Raw genomic sequence first — 13,408 nt, forward strand, 5'->3', positions numbered from 1 at the left:
AAGTATATTACATAGCCAATCATATTCAAGTTGTGCCTTGTCTAATGGAACCATAGTACATAGCCATAACCTATCTTAAAATATCCAATTAACAGATGATCTTTTTTTTTTTGGAAAAAATCTAGATGTTGGAGATCCTTAGAGAGTTAAGTTCCAGGAAGTCACGAAAGATGCTTAAAAGAGAGTCAAGTTTTTTGACGGAAGTAAAAAAAAGAGAGTCAAGTTTCGACTATAAACTGAACATGGAAGGTATCTCAAAATGTGTGATGAGAGAAGCATTGAGACAAAAGCAACTTCAACACTGCCACATAAATCGCATGTCCTAATCGACGTAATGCATATATAATAGACATAGGAGCACACATTTTGATATTCATATTGACATGCAAGAAGAAATCGCATATTCTTACTACTACTTGTAGTAAAAGCATGAAGCAATCGTCCATGGTCCGTTCTTGTTCTTATTCGATAACATTTCGTTTTGTTTTCATTTTCGTATCCCTTTGTATCTTCCATGTGACGACGACTCATGCTCAAGTAGTACACCGACGGCTCTGGCCGTGGCCACTGGGACCTTGGCCATCAAATCCCTGGCCATCGAGGCCTTGGCCGTTTCCTTGGCCAATGGAACCTCCACAATCTGGCCCACCACCAAACCCATCACCATCACCATCACCGAATCCTGGTCCACCACCTGGCCCATCTCCATGCCCACCAATACCACCTAAGCCTCATCCAAAGCCACCACCAGCCCCTGGTCCATCTTCATGTCCACCAATACCACCTAAGCCTCAACCAAAGCCACCACCAGCCCCTGGTCCATCTCCATGTCCACCAATACCACCTAAGCCTCAACCAAAGCCGGAACCAAAACCATCACCTGCCCCGTCTCCATGCCCACCGCAACCAACAAAGCCTCATCCAAAGCCACCACCAGCACCTGGTCCATCACCAAAACCAGGCCCATCACCATCACCACCTAGTCCAGCTCCGAAACCTGTACCACCACCTTCTCCATCGCCAAAACCTAGCCCACATAAGCCACCTGCCCCATCGCCAAAACCTAGCCCACCCAAGCCACCTGCCCCATCACCACCTAAGCCACAGAACAAAACCATACCGGCAGTGTTTTTCTTTGGTGATTCGATCTTTGACACAGGAAATAACGATGACCTAGACACAAAGCTAAAAAGTAATTATCGTCCCTATGGTATTGATTTTCTTATGGGAGTCGCCACCGGTAGATTCAGCAACGGAAGGGTCGCTTCCGATTATATATGTTCGTACTCTCTTTCTCTCTGTCACCTTCCCTTTCTTTCGGGCCACAGTTTGGCCTAATGTGTGTTCTTCTTCCCGTTGACATTTTACCTAGCTCGTTTTTAGATATTTCCTCTAATTATGTACTTTTCTCCTTGTTTCCTGATTACACTAGCCAAATATTTGGGAGTAAAAGAAATTGTACCGGCATATTTAGACAAGAAACTACAACAAAACGACGATCTACAACAAAGCGATCTACTTACGGGCGTATCTTTTGCTTCGGGTGGTGCTGGCTATCTTCCTCAAACATCTGAATCATGGGTAAAAAAGATCAAATCATAATTCCCTAGATTTTATTTTTTGAAATATTAATCATTACTAATACACTGACTGATCTTTTGACTTATTTAAATCAGAAAGTATTAACAATGTTGGACCAGTTGAGATATTTCCAAGACTACAAGAAAAGAATGAAGAAGCTAGTAGGAAAAAAGAAGACTAAACATATAGTGAGCAAAGGAGCAGCCATTGTGGTCGCAGGAAGCAATGATCTGGTTTATACATATTTTGGAAGTCGTGCTCAACGCCTCAAAAATGACGTCGACTCTTTTACCACCATGATGGCTGATTCTGCTGCCAGTTTCGTTTTGGTACGTGTTGCTATATCATCAATAAACTATACTTTCTTTAAAATGTAATTTTTTCATCAAGAAATATATTAATCCAAATATTTGGGCAGCAACTGTATGGATTTGGAACAAGACGTATAGGAGTGGTCGGAACACCACCACTTGGATGTACACCTTCACAGAGAGTTAAAAGGAAAAAAATATGTAATGAAGATCTAAATTATGCTGCTCAGCTTTTCAATGCTAAGCTCTCAATTAGTTTGGGCCAACTGTCCAGAACCCTACCAAATTCTACAATTGTTTACGGAGACATCTACTCTATCTTCAGTAAGATGCTAGAAAGCCCTGAAGACTATGGTAATTAATTATCTATTATATTATTTATATAATTAATACTGTGAGAATTCATATAGGTTACTTAATTATAATATGAGATCATATGAATTTGAATACATGCAGGGTTTGAGGAGATAAAGAAACCGTGTTGCAAAACAGGATTGCTGAAAGGAGGTGTATTCTGCAAAAAGAGGACATCAAAAATATGTCCCAATACATCTTCTTATCTGTTTTGGGACGGTATCCATCCCAGTCAGAGAGCTTATGAAATATCAAACAGAAAACTTGTAAAGAAATACCTCCATTTTATCTGATTAATAAGTATCTTTATTAGTATATTATTGGTAATCTTTTTATCTTACGAAAAGGAAACTTTTGCAATATTAATAATGTAGGCATGATCAATTTCTTCCACAAATAATGTAAACAAGATCTGAGATAGTCATGTAAACTTTTGGTTTTTGTAAACAAATTCCTCAACGATCCAGCCATCTTTGTTTAAGTTTTGTATTCCTTATGTTGAGCAAACTAACAGGTACGGTACGTTTTAGACTATAATCCATCATAAGATAACCGGGGAACAAATTAACTAATTGGGAGACAAACAATATGTGCGTGATAGTCACTTGAAACAAATATTATGCATCGACTACTTGAGCAATTGAGTTTCGGCCCTGAAGCTTTAACTGTTTCAAAGACTCATAAAATCGATATTGGTAACTATCATAAACAACAATCATTTCATAAGAAAATGTTCCAAAAAAATCATTTCATAAGAACAATGTGCTAATTAACATATTGTTATGCAAAACGTGTTTTATCGTGTGAGGATAAAAGAGAGAAAACCTTTTGCATACGTATATATGTGTTAATTAGCATATTGTTCTTACGAAATGATTGTTGTTTATGATGGTTACCTATCTATTTTCTGTCTTTGAAAATTGAAACGGTTTTCAAGTTCGGGACTGTAAGTTTGGCGATCCCAAAAGTATTAATATTTCTCATTGCATAGACTCCTAAAACATTTGTTAAGAATCTCTGATTATTATAACAATATATAAGTTGCTTATTGTTATCATTAAGTTGTTAATAATTTCATTTAATTTCACAGATCTCAAAGATAAAATGATGTCTATCTTAAGAATCTTGAATGATAAGATAAATCATGTGTATATGTAAAATGATCGTATATGCTAATCTATTCATTGCTGATTAATATGTATAATTTTGACCAGTAACTTAATGGTTTGTGTTCAAGTCCACTCCACACCCGAGTTCAAATCGGTCTAACTATGCATTTCGTTGACAAGAAAAACTCCTAAAGAGATTTAATTACAGTATCTTAGAAGGTATAACCATTTCCCGACAGAACTAAGATCTATCTGCAACTGGCTTACGCTTACGTATTATTACTACTTTGGACCCTAAAAGGAAAAATGAAGCTGAATGTAAGGAAAATCTCAAACATGTGATAAAAGAAGCTTTGAGACACACGGAACCCTAACACGACACATAAATTGCATGTCCAAGTGTGTTGAAAAATATACACATCTTTCTTTCTTTTTTGTATAAACACACATGCAAAATAGTATCATTAGTAAAATTCCATCTTTGTTTTTCCTTGTTAGAGAAGCCTTTCCTTTTTTTCAGAGATTGATAGTTGTAGAACTATGAAACAATATAAGCTGCTTCGATTTATTTTCTTTCTCTTATCATCATTTTGTATCTTTTTAGTGACGACGACCCATTCCCAAGTGATCCACCACCGACGACTGTTGCCATGGCTAACACAAGAATTTGGTCCAGGCCCACCACGTGATCCATCACCACATAACCCAGCTACACCGGCAGTGTTTTACTTTGGTGATTCGATCATCGACACGGGAAATAATAATAATCTAACAACAGAAATGAAATGTAATTTTCGTCCCTATGGCATGAATTTTCCTACGGGAGTTGCCACCGGGAGATTCAGCGATGGAAAGGTCGCTACTGATTATATATGTTCGTCCTCTTTCTCTTTTTTTTTTCCTTTTCTTTTGGGCTGGGGAGGTAGCCGGAGCTTGGCATAAATTGTATTGTTTCCGTTAATATGTGACCTTTATTAGTTCATTTAGAAGATAATCTATTTGTTATTTTGTTAAGCGAACAAGACCTTCCAGAAAAAAAACTTTTTTTGCAGATTTTTTAATACTATCTTTGTTTCTAAAACATCGAAACAATGTTGAGGTAGTGAGGATATATTTGTTGTTTTGTTGGTCGATATATATCATTTTTATTTCCTCTAATAACTGTTTGTTGGTATCATAATCCATGCAGCCGAATATTTAGGACTAAAGCCGATTGTACCGGCATATTTAGAACCCAACGTACAACTAGAAGAACTTCTCACTGGCGTATCATTTGCTTCGGGTGGTAGTGGCTATCACTATTTAACATCCAAAATATCAGTAAGATCAAAACAACCTCTTCAAGATTTTAATTTTATATATCTAGCTCTTAGCCTAATGATCATTCATCAAAATATAACCAGAGGGTGAGGTCACTGTTGGAGCAGTTGACATATTTCGAACAATACATAGCGAGGGTAAAGAGGTCACTAGGGAAAGATAAGACTGATCACTTATTAGCCAAGGGCTTAGCCATTGTGGTCGCAGGCAACAACGATCTGCTTATTACATACTATGGTCAAGGGGCTCAATCGCTCATATACGACATTCACAACTTTACATCAATGATGGCTAATTCTGCCGCTAGTTTCGTTATGGTACGCTGCTTCATCCCGCCTTTTTTAAAGCTATAATTTCATCTACCCCAAGTAAACTGAAATTTGCTAACAACTAAAAGAACCCAAATTAATAAGAATTTGACCCTAAGAGGAGTTTACAAAATTACAAAATTAGGAACATAGTTATGCAATACGACCTTACTTGAACAGATTCTGTTCCATATAGGCTTGTACTTTCCTTTTGGTTATTAAAACAAAACATAGTATGCAATGGTGAGTTCTTTTTGGACTACTTTTAAAATCAAAAACTAATTTATCATAGGATCTGAAACAACAATTTTCTTTTGAACTAGTCAAAGTAATTTCATCCAGCAAAAACCGAGCTGTTATTTTTTTTTCTTTTAAACTACAGAAATCCCACGTTAATTATAATCATGGGAGTAACTGTTCAAATATTAACTTACTGAACTGATAATATGGATATAATTAAACAGCAATTACATGGATATGGAGCAAGACAAATAGCAGTGATAGGAACACCACCACTTGGATGTATACCAGCGCAAAGAAGCATAAAGGGAGGTCCTCATAGAGACTGCGCTCAAGAACTAAACTATGCATCTCAGCTTTTCAATGCCAAACTCTTCATCACGTTGGATCGATTGAATCAGGCCCTTCCAAATTCAAATATCTTCTACATCGACATCTACTCTCCTTTCAGTGACATCACAGAAAACTCACAAGATTATGGTGATTTTAGACCGCACACGACTTCTTAGAATTACAAGTATGAATTTTATAGTAACATATATATCTATAGCTTGAATTGGGATATTAATGTTTCAGGGTTTGAGGAAATAAAGAAAGGATGTTGTGGAACTGGACTTTTTGAAGCAGGTATACTCTGCAATCGACTCACAACAGATGTGTGCTCCAATGTATCTGCTTACTTATTTTGGGATAGTTTCCATCCTACCCAACGATTCAATAAAATTGTAGCCAAAAAACTAATTGAGAGATACATCCACCGTTTGAAATAAAATGTAACACTGTATGCTTTTCGTTATACTAACGCAATAAAGCTATAGATGTCTAAAGTCGTTGTAAATCACTCTATTGGTGTAAATTGACTCTATTAAAAATTCCATCACTGTTTATAGTTTGTAGAAATCTCATCAGTTATGAGCAACGTTGTAGAAATATTATTAGACTGCGCTAGCACCGATGGCATATCTTCACCATAGTTACCGAATACTGAGGGGTTACTTTGCCGATAAGCGACAACAAGGAACTCAAGTAGTTTTGTTTTCTAGTTGGATCGGCTAGTCGCATCCTGAATGTATCTCAGCTTTACGATAATAAGTCCCAATCTTAATAATAACTAGATACTAGACTTTCACTGCAGTTAACCTTTCATTTTATAAATGTAGTTTTTGATATTATCACAGATATCTTGAATATATGATTTACATTTTAATATTATATATTGTGTAGTTCTATAACCTTATTGGTTAAATTTATTATTCAACATTATTCATATATAATGATTTTTTATATATTTTACTTTGTATTTAATTTTATTATATACTAATATTTTTTCGAGTTCTGTAGAATAAATTCTTAATATGAAAATCAAATAGAGAATTATCTTTCTTTTAATTTATACAGTTTGCAACAATACATTTGAAAATATTGTTTTAGAATAATTTATTTTTCCATCTTGTGTTTAAAATATACCTTAGCATCTATATTTTAGTATATTGCTGGATTTTGTAAGTAAATATTTTTTTTAGTTTAGTAATTTAACCCTATTATTTTAGTAGATTTACATTATATCTTTTTCTCGTGCTACATTACAAAAAAATATTCTTTAACAGCTATGATTGTATCTTTGTAAATTTGAAATATAATAATTTGAGTTTAGAATATTTATTTTTAAAATTTTATATTTTGCCAAAAATAAATTTGAAAATTTACACAACTATTTTTTAGTTTGGAAATTATATGACTTTTGATATTTTTTACTACTAAATTAATCCATTATTTTGTTTTATTTTATTTTTAAACTGAAATTTTTGGTAAGATTTTTTTATATTTTTCAACATATTTTGTTATAATTAAGAATAACATTAAATTTATAGTTAAAATTTATTTATTATTAGTATTTTTAATGAATTATTAAAATTTGAATGTTTTCAAATAGCAAATTTTGTAAGCAACACTTAAACAAAAGATTTGTTATATACTACTCCCTCCGTTTTGAATTAGATGTCGTTTTGGAGCAAAATTTTCGTTTCAGAATAAGTGTCATTTTATTATTTCAATGCAAAATTTATTGATTTTCTAATCTAATCTATTTTTCTATTGGTTGAAATCTAGTTAGGTGTATTGATAATGATGTTTTTATCTAGTAAATATACAAAATTAAATGTTTTATTAATCTGTGTGTCGAAGTCTAGAACGACAAATAAATTGAAACGGAGGGAGTATTATATTTTGCATATAATAAGTTTAGATAATATGTTGTTGTGATTTCCAAAATAAATAAATAGATAATATGTAGTTATAGATATAAAAGTCTTAACATATATTTACAATTTCTTTTGTATAAAATATTACATAGTTTACGAATTTTGATCCTTTTAAATGGTGAATGATATTTTATTTTAAATGAAAATATTTTATTTTAAATATGTTAATTTAACAATTTAATATAATTTTCATATTTAATTTATATATTAATTCTATGATGACAAAATAACTATAAAAGTTATAAAATAGCATAGAATTTTGCCTTTTTGTTTTATATAAAATTTTATTTAAAATTAGTTTATAATAATATTATATTACTGCTAAAATATTATATTACTAATTATGAAATCAATCAATGCACTAATGAAAAATAATTAATAAGATTTTGTTATAACTAAAATTAAATTTAATTTAAAGTTAAAAAAATTATTATAAATATCATTTTAATTATTAAGTTTTTTAAGAATGTTATATATTTTATGGTAATTGATAATATGGACTTAATATTTTTTTTATGGTAGATAAAAATATTATTTTAAAAGAGAAGATATGTGTATTAATTATAATGGAGATAAAAAAAGAATAGAATCAGATTACTTCGAATTTGGAAAGAACTGTTTTAATTCAAAGACTTTTTACAATTCCTCTTTTTTTTTTGTGGTATAATCCCCTATACTATATTTGAGAAGTGATTTTGCCACATGTCATCTCTACAATCGTTTTCAGAAAAATAATATGACATGGCTACTAATATTGATGACATGGCTTATAGATTAATATGACATGGACAATTACATTTAATTTTAATTTATATTTTTGGTAAAATTTTTAAAATATGGTAACAACTCATATATTACACTTAAATTTAATGTTAATTTATATTTTTGTAAAGTTTTTAAAATATGGTAACAACTCATATATTACACTTATTGTTGATTTATATTTTGGATTTTTTTTTTAGAATATGGTAATAACACATAAATCATCATTAAATCAATATATTCAACTATGGCATCTAAAATTTCGAAATATCATTTAATTGTTCATCATTAAAAAATTATAAAATTAAATCGTAAATCATTAGTTTCTTATATATATCTACAAATTTTATAAGTATTGTTTAATTTTAATTTTTTTTTGAAAATTTCGAAATATCATTTAATTGTCTATTTTAAAATTATAAAATTTTCAAAAAAATGTATACAATTTTTAAAAAATTATAAAAGTAAATCGTAAATCATTAGTTTCTTATATATATCTACAAATTTTATAAGTATTGTTTAATTTTATTTTTTTTGAAAATTATGCAATTTTTACATATTTATTTAATATATTTAATTAAAATAAATAGATAGAAAAAATCTATCTAAGATTAGAATTTTAAATATATACATGCATATTCTTAATTATAATTTAAAATAAACAAAATTGTTTTTATCTTTATTTTTATGTTTAGTTAAATCAAATTTATACTAAAATATTGATAATAAAAACAAAATTTACAATATTAATAAAAATTAAATATAATTCATATTTATCTGTTACAAATATTTTTAAAATTTCGAAATATCATTTATTTATTTATTTTAAAATTATAAAATTTTCAAAAAAAATGTATACAATTTTTTTAAAAAATTATAAAATTAAATCGTAAATCATTAGTTTCTTATATATATCTACAAATTTTATAAGTATTGTTTAATTTTATTTTTTTGAAAATTATGCAATTTTTACATATTTATTTAATATATTTAATTAAAATAAATAGATAGAAAAATCTATCTAAGATTAGAATTTTAAATATATATTTGCATATTCTTAATTATAATTTAAAATAAACAATTTATTTTTATCTTTATTTTTATGTTTAGTTAAATCAAATTTATACTAAAATATTGATAAGAAAAGAAAATTTATAATATTAATAAAAATTTAAATCAAATTTATACTAACATATTTTAATTTTTAAATCAAATTTAGTTAAATCAAATTTATACTAACATATTTTAATTTTTTTTACTGCACATGGTGCAGGAAGACACCTAGTATCCATTATTTAATTTTCAGCCTAATTATAAATTACAGATTTTCAGCCTAATTTACCCTTTAATTACAACATACTAGGTTCGTCTCCGCGCTACGCGCGGATTATCATACTATATTTTTTCTAAATATATAAAAAGTTAATAATATTGTTTTATTGATTCGAGAAGATATCAAATTATTGAATTCTAATATCCTTCCAATAGATTGTTTTAATCAATTTATTTTCAATCTATTTTAATTTTATATTTATTTTATTAACGGGTTTTATGATTTATAATAAAGTTACTTTTACATTATGTGTTATTTTTAACTCTTGTATTTGTTTATATTATTTTCAGTTATTATTTATTGTTTATCGTGTATTATTATTTATTTCGTGGAGTATGTGAATTTAAGCTCTATTTGAATATCAACATTTATGCAGTTTATTGTAATAGGTATAACTCCAAACATGATTTTATGTGCCAAACATATTTTCATTTCAGTGTCTAATTTATATTATTATTTTGTATTTTAATAGAATTTTTAGTTAAAATGTTATTTTTAAATTGATTTGATTACTATGCATTTTGATTACTTGATAGTTGTTTACATATCGCTTTTACAATTTGTTTAATTGTATGTTAAATGGTCGTATTTTTGTGTATCCCTTCAAATGGTTATTAGTAGTACCAACTTTAGCTTTTTCTCTAAATGATAAAAATTCTACTTTGTATTTGTTTTACTGTAAAAATTAAAGAAGTCTGGTTCTCTTCAACGTATTATTCTTTTCAATGTAGCGAAGAACATGCACATGGAAGAAAACTTGTCACTAAAATATCAACACACATTCATATTAATAGTAGTTTTTACGTGATTTGAAACTTATCATTAAGCTGTTTTGAAGGGATAAAGGTTTTTATAGATCAAATGAACATATGAGATTGATAAACTTAAATATAATAGTTGGTACTGCTAATTTAAACATGATGTCAATACTATATTAGATATAATCTACATAAAATATGACATGTATTAGTTTAGAGTGGCAATGCCAATTACTAATCCAAAAAAAGAAAGACGAAATGAACACAATTTACCACAATTGTGTTTGACACATGAAATTTCTTTTACCACAATTTAAAGGGGAAAAAGTGAGAGTGAGAAAGATCTTGTGTAATCTTTTAGAGACAAAAATGTGTTTTTTCCATTAGTAGTTAATCTGCAGATCACTGAATGGTAAACACTTCCTTGCTCCAGGTTTTGAGAAAGCCACCTGCGTCTAAAATAGCAGACATAAATCTCGATTAAATGATCTGCAACCTGTTGGTTATTCCATTAACAGGGCTGATTCCCTACCATTGACTCATTGAGGCCATCCAACAGAGTTGAATCCTTGTTCAAATTTGTACGACGGCTAAAGCCATTAGCTGATTCATACGACACCAAGTTCATCTGTTCACTCAGACACATGTGTAAAGTTTTACAATCCGACAAATCTAAACCACTTATAACAGAAAAGATTTAGAGTAACTCATACAAACATCTCACATTATCACCTTCTTTGACGCTCATTTTCCTCGGCGATTTGTGTTCACACCACAAGCATAAACCACGTGCTGGAACCTTTTGTCTGAATCCATATACCTGCCCAATAAAAAATTTACAACGACATTTAATATTTATTAGTGACACTTGAGTAATCAGATTGTATAGATCTTGAAAATGATACTGCCTGAAATGGTACTGAAACGAAACTATTTTTATGTTGTGTTGTGGCATATAAAACATGAAAATGATGAGTAAAAAGATCACATGATGTACCTTCGCCCACATAATCCCTGCCATTGCTATAAAGAGAGTCAAAATTGTATACCGTGGCAGATATAGCACTCCAGGTCGATAGGCATGGTGGCCAAGCATTTGAATATCTGCAAATTCAATTAGTCATACGGAAATGAGTACTTTGAGATTCTGAAACGGGTGAACATAGTCTCTGAACACTTTTGTAATATAAAAGGTCCTGAGAATACTTGACGTAGTGGTCTCCCTAGGAGCTCCGTTGGATTCAAAACATTGAGCTTAGAAGAGATCCGACATGTAGAGCACTACAATGAAACAATAAATTAGTTCATAGAGCACAAATATATATTTTTGATGTAATAATGGCTGAAGCGAACTCGCACTAACAACATTCTCTCGTCAATTTCTTTTTTTCCTATAAAATTTTATCCCAACACTCTATTTGTTATGGTTTCTCCCACTTACAGGATACTGGATCAGATGAAGGAAAGAAGACTTACAGGATCAACTAAGATGTATGTTAGATGTTGTTTTACTTGAAGCTGAGGCACTCGTACAACTCATATCACTCATCTGGCTGATCTTGGCGTCAATAAGGTCCGAGAATCCACTCGAACAACATCAATTTTATTTGTAGAAGCTGTGAATTTTGTCTCTGTCCTTCTCTTTTGATCAGCCACACGGTACATCACCTTGCTGCTAGATGCAAAGAAGTATGTCAGAGTGTACATGCTCCCACATTCATATCGGTTGACACGGCTTTGAGCGATGAACCCTGAGCGACAGTTCCCTAGAGATCAGAGCCAAAAAAATGATTCAGTTGAATATCTTTAATAAATATATGGAAGAAACTCCATACTTCTCAGTAAACATATGTCTTTAATTAAAATTGCTTTTGGGATGGCCATACCTATTCATCATCGAGAATGAATCAAAAACTTTTGACACATAGAATCAACTCGCAAACAAAAACGTTAAGGCTCAGTGAGAAATTTACCTCTAAAAATGCAGGATAAGCAGTGGTGGTTGCCTCCATTCTGCTGAATATTTTGTCAAAATGAACACAGAAGCAATCGAAAGAAAATCATACAGTTCAGCATTGCTATTTGAGGGTTTTTGATTCAAGTAAAGAACCCAGGAAGCACCATATGGTTTAGCTGAGAACTTGAATTAATAGCCTCTAGCTCCATCTATTCAGATATCATAGACATATCAATTCCTCTTTCTTCAATTCCTCTGACCTATACAGAAGAAACTCCATACTTCTCAGTAAACAAAAAGCTCAAAACCAGAGCTTCTGACTCTAATCTATTTAATACATAGAAGCAGCAAGTACACGTAATTGTTGAAACTGAAGAAAAAAAACTGATGTCAGAATTTGTTTTGTCCCTTTTTGATTGTTTGATTGTTGATATACTTTTGCAGGATGACATTGTGGAGGAAGTCAATAAGCCAAACTTTGGATGAAAGCTGCTTTCAGTGATCAATTGTGCCAAGAATCAGCAAAAGTAGGAAAGAAAATCAATATTTTCTCACAATCAATCGAGATGCATACTGATGGAAAGACTCACCTTTGCAACGTCAAACTCGTGAATTTTGATGTCAATCGCACAGCCGCACAACCAACGATCCTCTATCTGCCTTTCTGATAAAAAAAAATTCAGAGGAGTTTTCGGGATTGAATGGAAGCAAGTAAATACAAAGTGGTTTATAAAGAAGGAGAAAGAGAGGGAGGTGAAACGAATCCACTAAAACTGTATTGAAGAACACATTGAGAACAGATGGACTCTGTAACTGAGTTTTGAAGAAAAGAAAACATAGAAGACGAAGAAGTCGATGAGTAAGTCGTAGGGTTTCTTTGTTGACTGGTGACATGGCAGTAAAAAACGAAGAAAAGTAAATTGTGAGAAAATGATGTGAGCTAACACGGGTTAACGGGCTGCCAGAAACACCACGAAATCGAAGCCCAAACGGAATTCGGTTCAAGCCCAGCAGAGGGAAGGAAGTGTCGAGTTGGATGTATGCTGAACTCCCATTGGTTGGAATTAACTGAGTGACGTGGACACTCTATCTATGAAGCTTATTTACCTTTTAA

The 13,408-nt window shown here is 31.0% G+C and overlaps 2 protein-coding genes and 2 long non-coding RNA genes across 4 annotated transcripts; 2 read left to right on the forward strand and 2 right to left on the reverse strand.

The window, feature by feature from the left end:
* Positions 1–365: 365 nt before the first annotated feature.
* Positions 366–2,708, forward strand: LOC108852944 (anther-specific proline-rich protein APG). The gene is made up of 5 exons (XM_018626417.2): positions 366–1,279; positions 1,433–1,581; positions 1,677–1,910; positions 2,000–2,246; positions 2,349–2,708. The coding sequence occupies exons 1-5, from the start codon at positions 430–432 to the stop codon at positions 2,537–2,539; spliced, it is 1,671 nt and encodes a 556-aa protein (XP_018481919.1). The 5' UTR covers positions 366–429; the 3' UTR covers positions 2,540–2,708.
* A 1,081-nt stretch (positions 2,709–3,789) lies between these two features.
* Positions 3,790–6,115, forward strand: LOC108855149 (anther-specific proline-rich protein APG). The gene is made up of 5 exons (XM_018628887.2): positions 3,790–4,229; positions 4,545–4,675; positions 4,759–4,992; positions 5,448–5,703; positions 5,800–6,115. The coding sequence occupies exons 1-5, from the start codon at positions 3,896–3,898 to the stop codon at positions 5,991–5,993; spliced, it is 1,149 nt and encodes a 382-aa protein (XP_018484389.1). The 5' UTR covers positions 3,790–3,895; the 3' UTR covers positions 5,994–6,115.
* A 5,261-nt stretch (positions 6,116–11,376) lies between these two features.
* LOC130501626 (uncharacterized) lies at positions 11,377–11,916 on the reverse strand. Its single transcript, XR_008939831.1, has 3 exons — positions 11,814–11,916; positions 11,544–11,618; positions 11,377–11,441 (listed from the first exon to the last, which is right to left on the reverse strand). It is a non-coding gene; the product is annotated as an uncharacterized LOC130501626 (long non-coding RNA).
* A 104-nt stretch (positions 11,917–12,020) lies between these two features.
* On the reverse strand, positions 12,021–13,093 carry LOC108857530 (uncharacterized). The gene is made up of 3 exons (XR_001950362.2): positions 12,885–13,093; positions 12,311–12,783; positions 12,021–12,103 (listed from the first exon to the last, which is right to left on the reverse strand). It is a non-coding gene; the product is annotated as an uncharacterized LOC108857530 (long non-coding RNA).
* Positions 13,094–13,408: the final 315 nt, after the last annotated feature.

The sequence above is a fragment of the Raphanus sativus genome, chromosome 1 (genome assembly GCF_000801105.2).
Source record: "Raphanus sativus cultivar WK10039 chromosome 1, ASM80110v3, whole genome shotgun sequence".
Lineage (NCBI taxonomy): Eukaryota > Viridiplantae > Streptophyta > Magnoliopsida > Brassicales > Brassicaceae > Raphanus > Raphanus sativus.

What these genes read in the sequence shown, in the direction of transcription:
- LOC108852944 (XM_018626417.2), top strand. Translation starts at nt 430, where the DNA reads ATGAAGCAATCGTCCATGGTCCGTTCTTGTTCTTATTCGATAACATTT. An exon ending in CTGCTGCCAGTTTCGTTTTG is followed by an intron (nt 1,911 to 1,999) that starts GTACGTGTTGCT and finishes ATATTTGGGCAG; the next exon opens with CAACTGTATGGATTTGGAAC. An exon ending in AGAAAGCCCTGAAGACTATG is followed by an intron (nt 2,247 to 2,348) that starts GTAATTAATTAT and finishes GAATACATGCAG; the next exon opens with GGTTTGAGGAGATAAAGAAA.
- LOC108855149 (XM_018628887.2), top strand. Translation starts at nt 3,896, where the DNA reads ATGAAACAATATAAGCTGCTTCGATTTATTTTCTTTCTCTTATCATCA. An exon ending in CTGCCGCTAGTTTCGTTATG is followed by an intron (nt 4,993 to 5,447) that starts GTACGCTGCTTC and finishes ATAATTAAACAG; the next exon opens with CAATTACATGGATATGGAGC. An exon ending in AGAAAACTCACAAGATTATG is followed by an intron (nt 5,704 to 5,799) that starts GTGATTTTAGAC and finishes TTAATGTTTCAG; the next exon opens with GGTTTGAGGAAATAAAGAAA.